The sequence below is a fragment of the Rhinolophus sinicus genome, linkage group LG11 (genome assembly GCF_036562045.2).
Source record: "Rhinolophus sinicus isolate RSC01 linkage group LG11, ASM3656204v1, whole genome shotgun sequence".
NCBI classification, from domain to species: domain Eukaryota; kingdom Metazoa; phylum Chordata; class Mammalia; order Chiroptera; family Rhinolophidae; genus Rhinolophus; species Rhinolophus sinicus.
In genome coordinates, this window is record NC_133760.1 from 27,947,181 (window position 1) to 27,966,294 (window position 19,114).

General features: G+C 41.0%; 1 protein-coding gene across 1 annotated transcript in view; it reads left to right on the plus strand.

Annotated features, from left to right (window-relative positions):
• The window catches only part of WDR59 (WD repeat domain 59), a 63,641-nt gene that overhangs the window by 34,246 nt on the left and 10,281 nt on the right, over positions 1-19,114 (plus strand). The window contains exons 14-21 of the mRNA XM_074316012.1: positions 1,151-1,246; positions 1,402-1,558; positions 2,061-2,130; positions 5,074-5,227; positions 8,720-8,776; positions 14,733-14,866; positions 16,002-16,083; positions 18,838-18,950. Of these exons, the coding sequence (XP_074172113.1) occupies positions 1,151-1,246; positions 1,402-1,558; positions 2,061-2,130; positions 5,074-5,227; positions 8,720-8,776; positions 14,733-14,866; positions 16,002-16,083; positions 18,838-18,950 (863 nt within the window). The remainder of the gene's footprint in view (positions 1-1,150; positions 1,247-1,401; positions 1,559-2,060; positions 2,131-5,073; positions 5,228-8,719; positions 8,777-14,732; positions 14,867-16,001; positions 16,084-18,837; positions 18,951-19,114) is intronic.

Consider the following 19,114-nt stretch of genomic DNA (forward strand, 5'->3'; position numbering starts at 1 on the left):
GATGATATATCTTTTTCAGTGTGAGCAGTGTCACATGTGAAGTCATAAAAATGTCTTGAAACCAAGTTGGCCTGAATGCTGTTCACTTTTGCCTAGTTTCATGCATGCTTGATTCATCTTCTTAGAGTATGATCTGTGACCTAGAAATTTTTCAAGTGTCATAAGGCTCTCTGAAAGGCTAATTACTCAGATTTTTGTGGTATTTGATGTTTTGTACTAGGAATTTGAATATTTCATTGTCTCATTTTGACATACAAAAAAAAGATTTTTCTATTGGTATAAAAATGATAGGACTAGGAAGTGTTTTTAAAGATCCAATTCAGTGCTGTCCAATAGAAATATAATGCAGGCCACATGAATTTAAAAATTTCTAGTAGTCACACTAAAAAAAATTAAAAATAGCAGGTAAATTAATTTCAGTAATAGTTTTATTTTATCCAGTATATCCAAAGCATTATAGCAACATGTAATCAATATGAAAATTAAAATTATTGAGATAATTTACATTCCTTTTTTTTTTTTTGTACTAAGTCTTTAACATCCATCTTGAATTTTGCACTTACAGCACATCTCAATTCAGACCAGCCATACTTCACATGCTCAATGTCCCCATGTGGGTAATGACTTCCATATTGGATAGTGCAGATCCAATTTACATGTCTGTCTTCAGTATGTGTATGTCACATTGTATATGCAGCATGTGCCTTAAAATGATGGGATTTCTATACTTTTCGCTAAAGTGAAATCTGTTCCCCCTGGCTTGTATTGCTCACTTAGAGCAATTTTCAGTTCAGGCCAGCAGGTGTTACTTCTAAGGTACCGAGATTTCTCATGGAGAGGATAGAATAAGGAGTGAGGAAAGGAATCGAATTCACTATAAATTAAGAATAGTTGTTCCATTACTAGAAATGTGCTCTCTCAAAACCAGCGTGTATGCTTACCCTGGCTTTCTAAGAAAAGGGCATCTGAAAGTGAGCTCAGAAACGAATTTTCTCTTTGAGCCTCTAGAGAAGGTAGAAAGTAGGATGTGGCTTTGGAAGCCTCAGGCACAGCCATGCACCAGTCGCCCTGCATCTTCTCTGCTTCCAAATACAAGTGAATCAGGAGAAAGAATGTTGCTGTTCCTGACTGTGTTTTGTACCTTTCCCAGATCCTGAAAGACACTTCCCTGCAAAAAGTGAAACGCAACCAGAGTTGTCTGGAGCCCTGCCTGCGCCAGCTTGTTTCCTGCCTTGAGTCTTTTGTGGTGAGATTCTTGTACCAACCTATGCTTTGGTGTTTTGTTTCATTTCTTCCTCCCTAAACTCCTGGGTGCCCTGATTTTGTAATAATGTATCTTTATTTTACAACTCCACTTTAAGACAAGTTGTGGGTTTCTATCTGTTGATTTTTACATTTTAGAACCAAGAAGACAGCACTTCCAGCAACCCCTTTGCACTCCCGAACTCAGTCACACCACCTTTACCCACATTTGCCCGAGTAACCACTGCCTATGGGTCCTACCAGGATGCCAATATTCCTTTTCCTAGGACCTCGGGGGCCAGGTTCTGTGGAGCAGGTTGGTCTCTTTTTGGTTTTATGATTCTAGATTTTGAGAAAGATCAGCTAAGGATGTCATATAGTCTATATAGTAATCCCTATCAGACGAGTTTTCTTTGTTTTTATTTCCTAAGACTCAGAAGACTTCTGTAGTAGTGTTTATATTGTCTGATGCTGAATTGGTGTCTGTGGACATATTCTGAGAATGTTCACCAGAATAACAGTCTTGATGAGCATAATTTTTGAGTCTTACTTAAAGCCCTGATTCTAAACAGCGGACAGGTCCCCTAACCAGGATATATAAAGTACCTGTGAAGACCTTTTCCAAACATCATATATCTTGTCTCTCCTGGGTCCTGGAGATTCTGACCTTTGTCCTTGTTAAGTATGGCTGCAGTCATGAGCCTTTGCACCTCATGAAAAGGTATTGAGATAGACAAAAGGTTGACCAATGCTGCCTTAGGGTTTCCCATGTCCAGTTTATTGACTTTGTTGTACACATGTGATGTCTTCTTTGTCAGGGTATCTGGTGTATTTCACAAGGCCTATGACGATGCATCGAGCAGTGTCTCCTACAGAACCTACTCCAAGGTGAGTCTGGGAGATGGCAGGTGTAATGTAAAGTGGTTTTTGTTTTCGTAATTGATAAATTTTATCTTTTAGAGCAACTTTAGGTTCAGGGCAAAATTGAGTGGATAGTACAGAGTTCTCATATTGCCCAGTCTTCATATACGTACAACCTCTCCCAAATTACTGGTTTTTTAAACTTAAATAAATATTATAAGTTATATACTGTAGACTTCTGGTTCTGCAATGTGGGGACCGAGATGACTTGGAAACCTTCCTGCTACAAACACCTGGATATCTTGGTGTAATGTAATCAGCATACTTAGGAGCAAATAACTGAGCTCACAAGAAAGAAAGGAGATTGAACCAAGTGCATGAGCAGGCGCTACTGCTCTCCTGGGACTTGGCCAGTCTCTGCAGTAACTCAGGCAGATGAGACTTTGGCTCTATAAGAATTGGGAATTAAGTGCTAGTGACCCCCTACGTTACATTATGTTCCTTATTTGAAAAGGTTGGACTAGAAAACAATCATCTACTCACAAAGGGAAACAAGAATATCTGGATTTTGGATCAGAGGGAAAAATGTTCCTATTTGAACATTTTTTTATGCTAACAGTATTTTATTGAAGCATAATTTACAGCATACAAATGTATACTTTTTTTCCCCCTCCTTCCCTCCACCCCCAACTCCGGTTCAAGCCGTTGTTTCTCAGTCTAGTTATGTAGGACACAGCTCTCTGGCCCATGCTGGTATTAGGAGCCTTGCGCTCCCCCGTCCCTGCGGCTGAGGAAGTCAGTCAGTCGCCAGTTGTTGGTCGGCCGCTCACGGCAGCTCTTGCCGGCTGCTGGCTACCGGCCGCGTGTGGCAGCACACAGTAGCCCATAGCAGCTCACGATGGTTGCCGGCCACTCACGCTGGCTGCTGGCCACTCACAGCGGCACATGGCAGCACACAGCAGCCCAAGGGAGCTCATGCTGAGCTTCAGCTGCTCACGGCAGCCCAACTCCAAGGAGAGCCTGTTGTTCAGAATCTTAGCTGTAGAGCATGCAGCTCACTGGCCCATGTGGGAATTGAACCGGCGCCTTTGGCGTTAGGAGCACGGTGCTGCAAACACCTGAGCCATCTGGCCGGCCCGAAATGTATACCTTGATGATCAGCACCCAGATCAAGATACAGAGCATTGCCTTCACCCCAAAAGTTCCCTGGTCCCTTTCCCCGTAGGAAACTGCTCCCCTGACTTCCATCATTGTAGTTTAGTTTGCCTGTGTTTAAATTTCATCTAAATAGAATGATGCAGCATGTAGTATTTTATGTCTGGCTTATTTTATTTTGCTCAACTTAATGTTTTTGAAATTGATCCACATTGTTGCACGTATCAATAGTTACATTGTATGAAAATAATACAGTTTATTCATACTCCAATTGATGGACGTTTGGATAATTTCCAGTTTGGGGCTATTATGTGTAGATCTACACATACGAGTCTTTTTATGGACATGGATATTAATTTCTCTACCTAAGGAGTTGAATCTCTGGGTCATAGGATAGCTATATGTTTGTTTAATTTTATTAGAATTGCCAAAACATCTCCCTCCAGTGGTTGTGTCATTTTACACTCTTTACAAGCAGTGTTTCAGAGTTCTGGTTGCTACATATCCTCTCCAAAACTTGATGTTTTTCAAGCTTTTCAATGTTAGCCATTGTGGTGGGTGTGCAGTATTATCTCATTGCGGCTTTAATTTGCCCTCCCATGGTGATGACTAACGAGGTTGAACCACTTTTGTGTGCTAATTGACCATTTGCGTATCTTTTTTTTGTGATGTGCCTGTTCACGTTAATCTGTGGCTTTTCTTTCTCCCTCCTTAGTAAATTTGTGATAAAGAGCAGTTTTTTATTTATTTTGATACAGTCCAGTTTACTGCTTTTAAAATTTTGTGGTTAGTGCTTTCTTTGCCTACCCCGAGGTCATGAAAATATTTTTCAGTTTAGCTGTTTCAATAGATATATATAAGTGTTCCAGCATCATTTATGGAAAAGGTTTTCCTTTTTTTTTTATTGAATTCGCATCGATAACTTTGTTAAATCAATTGAAAAAAAAAAAGAAAATCAATTGAGTATATGTTTGTGGATGTCTATTTTTTCCCTTTGATCTCTTGGTCTCTCCTTATGCCAGCACCACACACAGTAGCCCGTGGCAGCTCACGGCAGCCCAGCTCCAGGGAAAGCTGTTGTAGAGGGCGCAGTTCACTGGCCCATGTGGGAATCAAACCAGCATCCTTGGCGTTAGGAGCACAGCACTCCAACCACCTGAACCACCGGAAGTTTATTATTCTTATCCGGGATTGTGTTGGCTATTTTAGGTCCTTTGCATTTCTATAAAAATATGAAATCAGCTTATTGGTTTTTACTATAAAGCTCATATTTGGATTGGAATTGTGTTGACTCTGTAGATCAATTTGGAGAAAGTTGATATCTTAACAATATGGAGTTTTCCAATCTACTAACATGGTGTACTTCTGTTTGGGTCTTTTTCAGTTTCTCTCAGCAATATTTTGTATTTTGAACATACATTTTTTTCATTAAATTTGTTCCTAAGTACTTGAGGTATTTGATACTAGTATAAATGACATTTTTAAAATGTTTATTTTCCAAATGTCTGTTTCTAATATATAGAAATACAGTAGGTTTTTATAGATTGATGTATCTAAATTTACTTGTTAGTTTTAGTAATTTGTAGATTCCTTTGAATTTTCCATGTGTATAATCACAGAAACATTTTCTGCTTCAGCAGATAAAGCATTTTTCAGTTCTAAAAGTTCCATTTGTTCTTTTCCATTCCCCTTCCCCCCACACCTCCCATTTTATCCATCTTTTCCTCTTGGTTTCATCAAGTGCCAAGAACAGCACTACTCTAAAATGTGGAACGATTGAAGCCAGTGTGGGTAATTCTGCATTTTCAACCACAGATCACTCTCAGCTTTGTCTGCTTATCATACTGGCTTGATTGCGCCCATGAAGATCCGCACAGAGGCCCCTGGGAACCTACGTTTATACAGTGGGAGCCCCACTCGCAGTGAGAAAGAGCAGGTCTCCATCAGCTCCTTCTACTACAAGGAGCGGGTAAGCAGCAGAGCCACTGTCTTTGATTCTCCTCCCTTCCCTGGATTCTTGTTCTTTGCCTCCCTGCCTGCCACGCACAGCCGCTAAATTAGTAATCCCCTAGTCTTTCACTTCCATAATTAGTTTGTTAAAGAAAGACTATTGCTTTGTGCTTTTCTATTGGTTTTTACTACTGTAGAGTGTATGCGGTTGGGGGCATGGATAGTTCTCATAATCCATAGTCTTCTCTCCCCATTTAACCCTATCCTTGTAATCCCCAGTCAGTAAGCTGATTCCCATTCTTTCAGGTAGAATAATTTACCTTCAGGTTTTCCTTGGTATTCTGATGTTTGTTAATAAATTAAAGGGTGTTTATGAAGGCTTAGAATCTTGATTTATTTGGAACTTCATAGTTCTGAGACATTTTCAAGTTGATCTCTAAAACGTTTTATGCTTTTCTAAGTCTACACTGAAGTATCCATTTGAATGGACCAGTTTACATAAAAATCACCTGAACCCGTCCTTATGTTCCTTATGTTCCTGGGTTCGTAAGGAACTCATCGTCCCTAAAGTAGCTATTAAGCTGTCAGAAGCCTTTGGTGACGACAATGTAGAGAACATTGGCAGAGTGTAGGAAGGATGCTGAGAATTCTTTCTTGTCAGATTGAGAGTCTGGCTTAAACCAGCTTTTAACTGACAGCATGTTTTAAATAGAGCTACCACTGAGCTACTCACAAACTCAGTCCTTAGGGATTCTTTGCTGTCCCCCGCTAATTGAGAAATGATTGACTATAATTAAAATTTTAAAATTAAATTATTTTAAATAATTCTAGCAGGTGTTAAGGAGTCTTCCACTTATTGCAGTATAGTATCTAACCTTATTAGTTCACACTAATAGTTGGCCATCTCTTACTTTGTCTGATCTTAGGGTTGTATGACTGAAAGGAGTGGCAGGAACTGATGCGTGCGTGAGACAGGACCAGTCTTGGGAAAAACCATTCGGTCCAATAGGGAAAATGATTTTTAGTCCTTTCTTCATATCTCTGATGGAATTCTCCCACCCCATGCCCCGGCCACCTGCTGTCACAGACCTTCTTGGAACACCTATATCTTCCCAGGTCTTTTGCATTAAAAAATTCTTTTTCTGCAAGGTAGCAGGTAACTGATAAGATAATTTGATAAACTGGTTGGAACTAAGGCATTTTCTAATTGACGTACTAGCCAAGCAGACTCATGGTTGGATAAATGTGGGAATTTTCTTTAGCTCCAGAGTCAGGTTGAGGAGATCTTTTAGTCAAAGAAGCCGTTCTGAATTCCCTTCAAATCTTGTCATGTGCTACTCATGCTTGTGTTTGGATTGGGCAAAATACATGGACCAGCACTTTTGACTCTGTGACAGTGTGTAAAGACCATGTTGAGTCAAAATAATTCTCGTTCCAAGGTGGGACCTCTCCTAATGCAGAAGCAGTTGTGAAGCCTACATTCGTGTTTTTGATGTCTGGGTCCTTTTACTACAAACACCATAATCATAAAGAGGGACCAAAGGAAAAATTGGGATATTTCAGTTTGGGATGGTTCCCATTGTGCCGCTTCTCCTCAGAGAATGCGCTATGATAGATACTCCAACAGGATGACATAGTAAGTGGTCTTTAAGTTTTATTCCAGATAGTGATCAAGCAAAATGGAAGGAGATACTTTTATTATAATTGTATATGAAACTTCTGTGTTGCTGTACACATATGTACAGGAAAGTTCACAAATCATAAGACGGGTATAATTCAGTGAATTAACAATCATATTGACCAAGAAATAGAACATTACAAGAACTTTAGAAATCCTAGGGAAGGGAGGTACATTTCAGTGAATGACATACAGTAATTTAGGTTAAATCTTATGAAATTGGTGATATTTGAACATTTTAGACCTTAAAGAAAAGTTTCATGTGGTTCAACCTAAGAAGCAGTTAAAATGAGTCAGTCAGTTTTTTTGTGATGAATCTGAAATAAATTCATCTCTCATTGAAGCTTGTTCATGTCCATTCCATTTACATGAGGGAAAGGGGGAGGATTAAAGAAATGACATATGGCCACGATATTGGATATAGGCCAATATCTTCTTCTGGAGGGCATTATAGTTTTGTCCCTCGAGGAGTATTTTCTGATCCTCGTGTCTCGTTTCACATGTCAAGTAATATGACTTTCATTACTTTTGTTCTGGAAATGATTCCAGTTTACTAAATTTCTCTGTGCTAAGTCTTCATTTTCAGCCCAGATTTTTCTCCTATATATTTCTGTTCTCTTTTAGATTTCTACCCCTGGGATCTTTAAATGAGTAAGAATAAAGGAAGAGACTATAACTGCATTAAAGTATAGCAATGATGGAATTATAGCATATTTTGGAGATTACAAAAAATTTTTTATAGAGCCATTGAGGATTACTGTTTGTTTCTCTTGTTTTTGTGTGTTTTTAACCTGCCCTACTGACGTCATGTTATATGAAGCCAAATGTTCTTGAGATGGAATTCCAAGGTTTGCTTCTAAAAATTAAAAAAAAAGAGTGACACACATAAAAAACCATCAAATTTCATAGGAAGTTAGAAAACACACAGAGACGCTAGTATTCATTTGGTAACCGGACCAACTATTAACAGGTGAGGAACTATTGCTTCTTCCAAGGGTAAATTGGAAGACCCAGAACTTCTGAGAAACATTAGACATTATCCTATGAACATTCAAACAATTTTGCAACCTCCCACATTTGCTTTCGTTCGTGTAAGTAAAATAGCTCTAACATAAATACCTGGAGTGGTCTTGAAGTTACTACTAGAAGAAGTTCTGATTTCCACAGTCTGTTTATGCTCCCAGTTTTACACTGATATTTATGTTGTTAGAGTGCACGCAAGAGTATAGGTCCTTTCAGCCTTAGCTCCTGCTTTCCCACATTTCTCTGGGGCTCTCACTTCCCCATGGCATCGCTCTTAAAATAATCCTGTAGTCCCAAGGTCAAGATTTCCAGGTTCCCCAATCTCCCTCCAGCCACACACCAAAAAAATGAGGTATTGAGTCTATTGAATTTCTTCCTTTTTAGGAATGAGAATCTTCTCGCCACATATGTGTGCTCCTGAAGGGGAAAGCAGAGTCTTTCACCTGTTTCTGCACTTGTGCTGTGACCTTAATGCTTGGTAGAGAACCACAGACCTTGACCATAGTTCCTTGGTCAGAGCGGTGTGGACATTAGCCTCCTTATTATCTTGAAATGGGTTTTGGGCTGAAGAGCAATGACATTGAAGCGGGGTTTGGAATGTGATGGGTTGGATGGGAGGTGAGGGAATGCACATACTGCTGTGTTTAGGTTCAGATTTTTTGGCCATTTCAATTCCGATTTTGCAGTATGCTATGGTACCTTTTAGTCCATCAGATGTGTGGGAAGCTTTCATTTTATTCTATATTTTTCCCTTTTAATTTTCTTGGTGTTTTTCTTCCCTTCTCCTGGGTGTAACGTTTTCATACACAGATGTCTCCTCGCTCTGCCCGGCGACGTTGGTCCATACAAGCAATTAACGACTTCCCGGTACTGTGCGCTGTGCAAATGCTCTCCTTGACTAATCCTGTCTCTGCCAAAAGGCCCAAGAATAAAATGCCACCTGCCTGGCTTTGAGGAACCTGAAATGACAGGCTGGCTGGGTTTTAGGACCAGCAACAATAAATTTTCACTCTTGGGAGTCAGGCACCAAGGACCACCTCTTGTTCCATCCCAGTTTCAAATGGGCAAACAGTGATACTGTTAAGGATTGTGAATGGACTTGTTTGAAAAAGAACTGGATTCTTGGAAAGAACCCTGGTTGTAAGCCTTTAGTTTACCTGATTTCATTGGGAGTATTTGTATAATTTCATAGAACTTCCAAAAGCCGACCTTTGGTATAGGGGGAAGCAAGAGGAAGATATAAGAGGCTTCCACCATTTTGTCTCCTTTTATAGTCTTAGTTAATTCAAAGAGAGAAGTACCCACCTGCTTCATTGGCGTGACGCATAAGCTAGTTTTTATCCTTTGGGAATTTTCTGGAACCAATGTTTTCCAGAAAAATTTGTATTGACAGTAAATATTTTCTATTGACAGTAAAACCTCCGCTATAGACACCCTCTCTTCCTTTCCTTTCTTTCTTACTCATTCCTCTTCTGTCTTCCTCTCCCACCCCCTTCATGTTTCAGTAGTGCCACAGCAACTTCAGGCTGTGCAAGGCGCCCTTGAGACTTTAGCATAAATTTAATTTGGTGTAAAAAAATATTTAGGGGACTAGTTCAATAGCTTTTAAGTATAAAAACCAGTTGAAATCAGGAGCCCTGAAAGTACCACTGCTGCCAACAACTTGCAGGTGAAGCCACCAGCGTGGCCACCTTTCCTCAAAAAGTCTGTCCCAGCCAACCCAACTGCTGAATATCCACTGATTTTTCCAGCAGTCCCTGCTCCCACTGCTACTTAAATAGGAACTCATTTTGACTCCCTGCTGCTCTGCTGATTATGCATTGTTTATGGGGTTGCTGCGAAGCAGTTGGTGGCTTATTCTTGGGCTGTTTTTACATTTAACCCATTTATTGTTGCCTCCAATTGTAGCAGTAACACTGGTGGTACAGTCGCAAGCTGGCTATTGATTGTCATTCAGTGCTGTTTGCACCAATGCCTCCCTCCCTCCTCCTCCCACCCAACTCCTTTTTCCCCTGTCCTCTTTCCTGTAATTCCGCGAACACCTTCTTGGTATGTTCAGAGGAGCATCTGGTGCTCATTATGTGATAACCTGTCTGTCTTGCTTTGTCTCTCTTCCCTCAATCCCTGCTCATGAAATCTGTGGGAAAGGGCATTTTCTCTTGATGGGGCATTGAGAAGACCTAAGAGCAACGCAGAGTCCTTTGCTTCCCAGAGGTACCGATTGCACCGCACAGAAAAGTACCCATGTTCCAGCTCATCAGCATGGGACTGGAGTGAGGCAGGGGGTTTGGGGGCATTTGGGCCATGGTGCCCTCCCCTCACCTTGAGAGATCAGCCACACCTCAGCCTGGTGTGTCATTGTCTTCTGTGTGTTGTCACCTGACAGTTGCACAGATAAGAAAGACTCCTAAAATTGCCAGCAAGGAATTAAGGGAAAAGGAAGTCTTGGAGTATGAACCCTTTTTGTTGCCAAAGCTCTGGAAGAAGCACCCTGGGAAACTGTCCATGCTTGTTAGGGAGCAGCACGGATTGGAGATTTAGCACATCTTCACATAGGCGGCTTAATTTATTTGAATCCCCAGAGTAATTGGCCACTAGACAGGATTGCCGAGTGACTCCTGTAGCCTGAAGGGGAGAGAATTCCTATTGTAAAACCACTAACCATCAAATTGAAAAAAAACCAAACAAAACTGTTTCATGACCCTTTAAAGATTTTTGATACTGTTTTACAGTTATTTCTTGTTGGATTAAATGAACGAATAGTGCTGTCCCATAATTGCTTTTATAGTTTGATTCTTGGTGGCAGCTATAAGTAGGTGACACTGTGTTGGGGAAGCTTCTCCTATTATAGGCTCAAAGGCAGTTTCACGAGGTCCCATAAAACATAGCCTGTACGTCATTGTCAGTACAGATCAAACAGTGAAGCACCTAGAGGCCTGGTGTCTCAAGAAGTTGACGAGGAAGTCCCAGGAAATACAGACTGATTTTCATAATTCAGTGAGCACAGTAGCAGAAAGTTGTCCAAGACCCACTGTCTTTACCTTTTCATTGAGTTCTTATTGATGATTCGCACTGTTGTGTTTCTACCAATCTCTGTAGAAACCCAAGACTGCAACTGGGGAAGAGTCCTAGGACATCTTTTTGGACTCTGAGTCTTCTTTATGAATGTATCTAAACTTAACAAATCCAGGAAGGAGATTAAACAGTGTGAGGTGCAGGCTCGTGAGCCCGGCCAGAAATACGGCATCTGGGTCTGAGCCTGGCGTGTCCCCTGGGAAGCCAGCTAGCCCGGAAGCTGCTTGCCTCTGCTGGTCTTCAGCACACTGCTCTGGCTCAGCAGAACAGTCATGGTGCTTGGCAGGGAAGTGACTTTAGAAGTGAATAACTAACTGTAGATGATGGTGTGTTGGATAGGCCTCCCTAGAATCAGGTGTTGATTTCCTTATATGCAGAAATGGATCCGTTTAAAAGTGGACCAAACTATTTACGTATCGTAGGAACAGGTGGCATAGTCGGGACTTATTTGTTTTCCTTTTTAATCAAAAGTCATGTTCTTAAAAACAGGTTAACAAGGTTAACAAGGTTAACAGGTTAACAAGTTTAGCAGCCTGACAGGCTTGTGTTCAAATCTCAGCTCTTACGAGTGTGGGCTTGAGTAACGGAGGCAACACCCCTTCTGTCAGAGAGCTGTGCTGAGGCTCGTGCTCGCAGAGTGAGCAATCCGTAGCAGGAGCTAATGTTGATAATAACAGGCAAGCCTTTAAATCCTAAGTCAAACATCTATACACTTGGACTCGAGTCTAAGACATTTCTCATTTCCCACATGTGGGCTCCTGGGTCGCCATTTGTAGGTAAGACTCTGGGGAAATAAGATAATTGCTTATGATCTTCCATGTCCATTACCCACATCCCTTGGCTCAAGTATCTTTAACATTCTAAAATGATCATTTTTAGAAATAATTCAGGTCTGCTAGGAAAAACAGTTTAAAATGAGCTAGTCTATTTGCAGATGAACCACTTAATATTTTCATTAGGTTTGCTTAAAAAGTCGGGGAATTGTGGGTTTCACTGTGGTCTGAAAGCAGTAAACCCCATCCCTCAGGAGGCTTCCGTTTATTTCCAGTTTAGTTAAATGAAGCTATAGTGAGTTGCTCAATTGTCCAAGTGTTTCTCATTTTCTCTTTGTAATAAGGAGCCAGAGTCACCACTTAGAACAGTGTTTTAGAAGCCTTCCAACCAACCTGAAGACCCACTTAGATGGATAATAGTCCCTTCTTGGTTGAATCTTTTTAGTGTAGACCTTTCTCCCTCCCTCCCTCCCTCCTTTCCTTCTTTTCCTCCTTCTCTCCCCCTCTCATGTGTGCTCATTTTCTCTCCCCCTCCCCCTCCCCTCCCCCCTCCCCCCTCCTCCTCCTCTCCCTCCCCCTCTCCCTCTCCCTCTCCCTCCCTCCCTCCCTTCCTCTCTCCCTCTCCCTCCCTCTCTCCCTCTCCCTCCCCTCCCCCTCCCCTCCCCTCCTCCTCCTCCCCTCCTTCTCTCCCTCTCCCTCCCCTCCCTCTCTCCCTCTCCCTCGCTCTCTCCGTCTCCCCCACCTCCCTCTCCCTCTCCTCCCCCCACCTCCCTCTCCTCTCCCTCTCCCTCTCCCTCTCCCTCTCCCTCCCTCTCCCTCTCCCTCTCCCTCTCCCTCTCCCTCTCCCTCTCCCTCGCTCTCTCCGTCTCCCCCCCACCTCTCTCTCTCTCTCTCTCCCTCTCCCTCTCCCTCTCCCTCTCCCGCTCCTTCTCTGTCTCCCTCTCCCCCCTCCCCCTCTCTCCCCCCCCTCCCTCTCTCCCTCCTTCTCTCCCTCTCCCTCCTTCTCTCTCCCCCCCCCCAGTACCCTAAATCTCATCTGATGACCAATTATGTGGGACCTCTGGGTTTGTCATTTCCTGGGATTTTTAAACTCCTGGAAACCAGGATGAAAATCACAACGAAATTAGTGTATGTATTTATACCCTCCCTGTTCTAGTTAAGCACACGGGGCTGTTCCTGTCACTGCTGGATGGATGGAGGCCAAATTACCCTGCACTGTGACATGACAAAACCAGTCATGTCATAGTGCATGTCGTCTTGTGTTGGTTAACAAGGCCTGGCTCCAGCCCATTGTGACAGATTGTTTGCTCTTTCGCACCTTCTCCCCTTACTTGCACCCACGTCAGGATATTTGTGGCTAAAAGGATAGCGTTTTGTGAGTACGGTCGTAATTCTTCTTCAGAAAATAACCAAGGGTTAGTGGAGAATTGAAGGGCTACCCCACAATGATAGATTAAGTTTCCTCTTGTATTGCAGAATGATGTCTCCTGTATGGATAAATAGTAACTGAACTGCTTCTTAAAATTAAATGGGTTCAGGTCCATATTGATGTTGTAGCATACGTATTTACCAATTATGATAAGCAATTCAGAGACTTCATTTACCTTCTGTGAACTAAGTCTGAGTATCCTGGATTTCGTAGGTTCCATAACACTTCCTCATCCTATAGGAAGTTACATGCATTGGGCAACCTTGTGGATGAGAAGGGACATCAGTGGTCAGTAACACCTAGCATGACTAATTTATGGAAGAGTGATTGTATAAAAATCACCTGCGGAACATGAATTTGTGAATAATCTAAATAATGAACTAATCTAAGGTTTATACACATTCCTAAAGATTACGGATTTTAAAATTGCCCCTTTTCAGTTTACACGGTGTGTACTCTCACCTTTCCGTGTACTCTTGCTGACTTGGTGAGACAGCAGTGCTCATCCTGAGCCACAAGTTGTCACTGCGAAGAGAGTGATAGATTACATTCACAGCAAATAAGTGACTTGCCTGGGGCCACCTTCAACCAGTACGTGTGGCAAAAAGACCTTGGTTTTTTTGACTTAGAATTGCAGACCCTTTCACTAGCTTCTTTTGCCTCCGTTGTTAATAAATATGTCACTTGCCTCCTGAGTTGAATCACCTTGGTGGCCCCCTTTTTAATTTCTGGCAATGAAGTAAAATAGAATATCACTCCCTTGGCTCGTTGTCATTTTGAAGATAATCAGAGGGGGCTACACTCTAATAATTCTCATTTTTCCAGGACGTCTCTCATTTCCCACATCCAGTAGACTCCTCTGTAGCCAGTTGTAGGTAAGGCTCTGGGGAAATAGGATAATTGATCCTGATCTTCCATGTCCATTACCCACAACCCTCTGCTCAAGTCTTTTTGACATTCTAAAATCATCACTTTTAGAAATAATTCAAGTCTGCTAGGAAAAATGGTAATTTCCCTGAGCTGCTAAGTTTTTCTGTCTGCCTACCATAGATGAAGGTTTGCAGAGCCCACGCTGCTGTGTCTGGATTAAATTCTCAACATATCCTATGAAAACTCTCTGAGAAGGAGAGTTTTAAAAAACACAACAACTTTGATTAGTTTCAAACAAGAACTTTGAACCTAGGGCTGAACCCAGCCTTAAAAGTTGCTCTTCTCGCACATTTTTGTGGTCTTTACTAACTTATTTACCTGCTGTTCTTTTTCTTGTTTATTTTTTAAATTCTGGCTTCAAGGTATCTGTTTTTGAGCACCTGCAGAATATATACAGTTCTGTAGTAGGTGCTTATTTTCCTGTTGTGATTTGGGACCAAGAGATCAATGCCCTATGTCATCCTCTTATTTCCTGCAGATGCTGATTCATATAATTGTGGGCATGATGTAATGCAAAGTCTCTGCAAATTACCAATGACCCAACTATGATGTGTCTGTAACTGTGGGTTTCCATTCAGCAAGGTTCCCATTAGTTATATCTTGTCGTCTCCCCCAGAAATCAAGGAGATGGAAAAGTAAGCGCGAGGGATTGGACTCTGGCAATCGACCAATCAAGGCTGCTGGCAAAGTTATCATCCAGGATATTGCATGCCTTCTTCCTGTTCACAAGTCATTGGGAGAACTGTACATGTAAGTTCAAAATTTTAAGTGTGCCATGCTTACTATTACTTAGGAATGATTATCAAAGTATTGTGTGTGGTTTTTTTTTATATGTATTGGAACTCTTTCTTCAAAAGCAGTTTCAGGAGAAGTCCAGTGTATTAGCTTCCTATTGCTGTATAGCAAATTACCACAAATGTAATGGCTTAAAACAACGTCCATCTGTTATCTCACAATTTCCATGGATCAGGAGTCTGGGTATGGCTTAGCTGGGTCCTTGCTCAGGTCTCACGAGGCTGAAATCATGGAGTTGACCAGGTGGTACACTTATCCAACGCTTGGGATCCTCTTCCCAGCTCATTCAGGTTGTTAGCAGAATTCAGTTTCTTGCAGCCATAGAACTCCGTGAATTTCATCTTCTTCCGAGACCAGCAGGAGTGTCTCACTGATGCTGCACCGTCTTGCTCACCTGTCCTCTGATTAGGTCAAGCCCATTCAGGATAATTCTGACAATTTCAGAGTCGACTGATTAATAATAACGTAATCATGGAAGTATGTCTCACCAGTATTCACTGGTCTCACCTGCATTTAAAGGAAGGGGTTTATTATACAAGGTACTTAATAGCGGGGCAGTAATCTTGGGAGCAGTCTCAGAGTTCTGCCTATTAAGCCCAGTCAATAAAATAGATAAAGCAGAGCCACTTTGGTTAAAAGGAGATGAGTGACAAGCATACACAGGCTGGCCTGTGATTCCTCTTCTTCCTGAATTTGAACACATAACAAAAAGAACTTATTTTGTAGTATACACAGCATGCTATTCTTTGTGTTAGAAACTACAGTGTTGCACATATTTAAATCCATTGTTATTCAACCTTTGAGCCTGGGGAACTCCACAGAACACCGGGTTGCAAATTTGTCTTTGAGTGTGGTCTCCTCTCTTGACCTCAAAGAGGTGAGTGATTTCACCTTCCCAGGCCTGAACCCACAGCATAACAGCGAGTAGTTAAGCATTTTGTTCATGTCATGTGGGAAGGGAGCTTTAGGCCAATACAAATAAAACATTTTGAGTGATAGCCAAAGAAGCAGTTTTTGGCCTATTTGTTAAACCAGGAGTAATTGATTTAGGAAGTTAGAGAGAAACTTTCAAATTCTTTTTCAATTTCAGATTGAATGTAAATGATATCCAAGAAACGTGTCAGAAGAATGCCACTTCCGCCTTGCTTGTTGGAAGGAAGGATCTTGTTCAGGTATTATCCACCCCTTTTGGGGGAGATTTGGAGTTTTATTTTTGAGCAGGTTGTTTTCACTTTATAGTTGTGATTTAGTGATATTTCGAGGTGTGCCTACTATTGTGCAGTTCCTCCCCCAATTTCCTTGCCAAACTATAGGGCTGGAGCAGCTTTCTAAATGCCTTGGATGTTTTCTTATTAGTGCTTAGTTGAGATGGTCCTAAAGCATTTACTGAGTATTTTTTATTACATCCCTTTTCTATTCTAGTACCATGGCGATGGTTACCTAAATTTGGTTATCTGCATCTTTCCCATTTGCACCCTTAATTCTATTTTGTTTGGGTATTTTTGCTTTTAAAAACGCTTCATTTCATAATAGGTTTAGGAAAACATTTCTTTAGATGGAGACATGTTGAGTTTTAAAATACGATGCAATCTTACAAAAATTTAAATCTTCATTTTTGCAGGAAGACAGCAGTGTATTTAAAGCAAACTGCTCCTATGGTTTTTTCAAACAACTCGATTGAGATAATATGCAGTTCTCCCATTTAAAATGTGCCATTCCGTGGCTTTTAGTATATTCACAGGGTTTTGCAATAGTCACCACAAATAATTTTAGAACATTTCATCACCCTAAAAAGATAGCCCACATCCCTTAGCTCTCAATCCCTTCTTCCCGCACCTAGCCTTAGGCAACGCTTCATTTCATAATAGGTTTAGGAAAACATTTCTTTAGATGGAGATGTGTTGAGTTTTAAAATCTACTCTGTCTGTCTGTATTGCACCCATTATTCTTTAGTGTGAAGATTAGATTAAGCAATGGAAACTACTAGCTGTTATCCTGTCTGATCAGGTCTTTCCCTTATAACCCTCCAAATGACCTAGAGCTAAAGCTTGTCCTTGATTTTTATCTGAATGAAAACATTCCTTTTAAGTGAAATTTAGTCATGGATTTAATCTATTTCTCTAAGGACCCAGCCACCTAAAATTCTGTGAACAGTAAGAAGGCAAAATGAAGCAGTGGAATTTTTGTGGAATATGTAACAGGATGTATAGGTTTAACTCAGCTCCCTAGTGGTGTGACACTGGGCAAATTATTTCCGACTCTATGTACATTTGTAAAATGGGGATCATGAGAATAATGACCTCAATGGGTTGGTAAGAAGATTGGTAAATGCAGTGCGAAGGCAGACCATGGTCATGTTCTGAAAAACAGTCTCTGAGGAAAAATGACTTCCTGAAGTGTTTTGTTTTTTAAGTTTTTGTTAAGTTGATTTAGAAGGTCAGGCTAGTCCTAGTGAAGAAGAAAGACCCTTCCCTTGGGTTCAGACAGGCCCAGGTTTAAATCTGGGCTCTGTCACTTTGTTGTTACGTGATCCTGGGCAGCTGTCTCGTCTTTCTGAACCTCAGTTTCCTCGACTGTAAGATAGGAACAATACTTCTAAGGTCCTTATGAGAACTAAATAAGGTAATGATGTAAAATTCCCATATCTACATCCGATAGATGGTAACGACCCAATATATGGTACAATTACTGCTGCTGTTCTTGCAATTATTGTCACCATTTGTGGTATGGTACTGTTTAATGGGACAGAAATGACATCAATGCAAATGCTTGAAGAATTTTTAAAAAATTCTTTGTGCACGCATTGAAGATGATGTGCCTACTATTTTGCAAAGAGTTGCAGAAATAAACCTAAGTGTCAACTATTTCTGTTGAAGGCAGTAGGAAATATGTATTATAAGTGAGGAAATGTAATAACATGCCTAAATTGTCAGCAGGGTAGTAAACATCTACTCTGTCCCTTTCCACAATTATGTAGGTGAGTCATTGATTATAAAGATGAAGGTAACCAACTTTCTCAGCTGAACCCATGCTTCTGTGCATTATTTAAGTATATAGGTAATTTAACTGATTTTTTTTACAAATCTGATAAACTTCTCTACCTGTGTTTCAGTATTTTTATTTGGTTAGTCTTTTTTCCTTAGATTATAAACTCCTTGATTTAAAATCTGTACTTCTTTTGAGTATCTCACAGAGTCTAGTGTAGTGTTTTTCAGTTAGTGGGCATACAATGATGTGTTGCTGCTAGGAAAGATTTTCCCAAAAGTTCTATTCCAATTTTAAATGTGTGGAGGGGAGTGGGCTCTGTTGATGGCACGATGTATTCAGTGTGTGCTAAATTTTGCATTTAATAGACACTTAATGGACATTGGTTTCTGCTTGATGACTCCAAGCGCTGTGAGATTTCCGGACTTGGTGTCACCAAAAAAGGAAGCCAGGTCTGTTTTGTCTTGGCCTGTTTTTTTCTGTAGTTTCAGAGAGTATACTGCAACTTTTGTAAGGAAAGCAACAACGTTTTTCATTATTTGGCTAGAGAAGGACAGATCTTAAATATGATACCGAATACTCATTTTTCTCCCTGCCAGTTCAATAATGAAGCAGTAGAAAAAGTTACATGAGTTAGTGGCTAAATAGACAGCCAGCTGAAGTTACTACATGTATTATTTCTCTGAAGTTTGCTTAGTGAAAGTTTTTAAGGCTAGTGTTTCTCAAATGTTATAGTTCCTCAAGAATCTTGTTAAACGGCCAGTTCTGATTCAGTAGGTCTGGATTGAGGCCTGAAGTTCGTATTTCAAGAACTCCCAGCTTTTGGGGCTCTCAGAGTAGCAAGGGCGGAATGTAGGTGGAGGGGAGGGTGGGTTCTTTCATGCTTCCTGTTCCTGTCCTTACCAGTCTGAGTTTGGGGTTTTTCTCTTTGATTTGTTCAGGTTTGGTCGCTGGCTACGGTAGCTACAGATCTTTGCCTTGGTCCGAAATCTGACCCAGATTTGGAAACACCCTGGGCTCGACATCCATTTGGGCGACAGCTGCTGGAATCCCTGTAGGTTGGGAGAGCTAGAAGTGAGGAAATGAGTGATGTAAATTTTAGGTCTGTCAACACTTTCAAGGTTACAGTCTAAGAGAAAAGTACAGAGGCCTGAGGAATGAGAGATGGACATGAAATCTTCCTTTTTGTGCTACAATAATTTCTGTGCACAACTAACT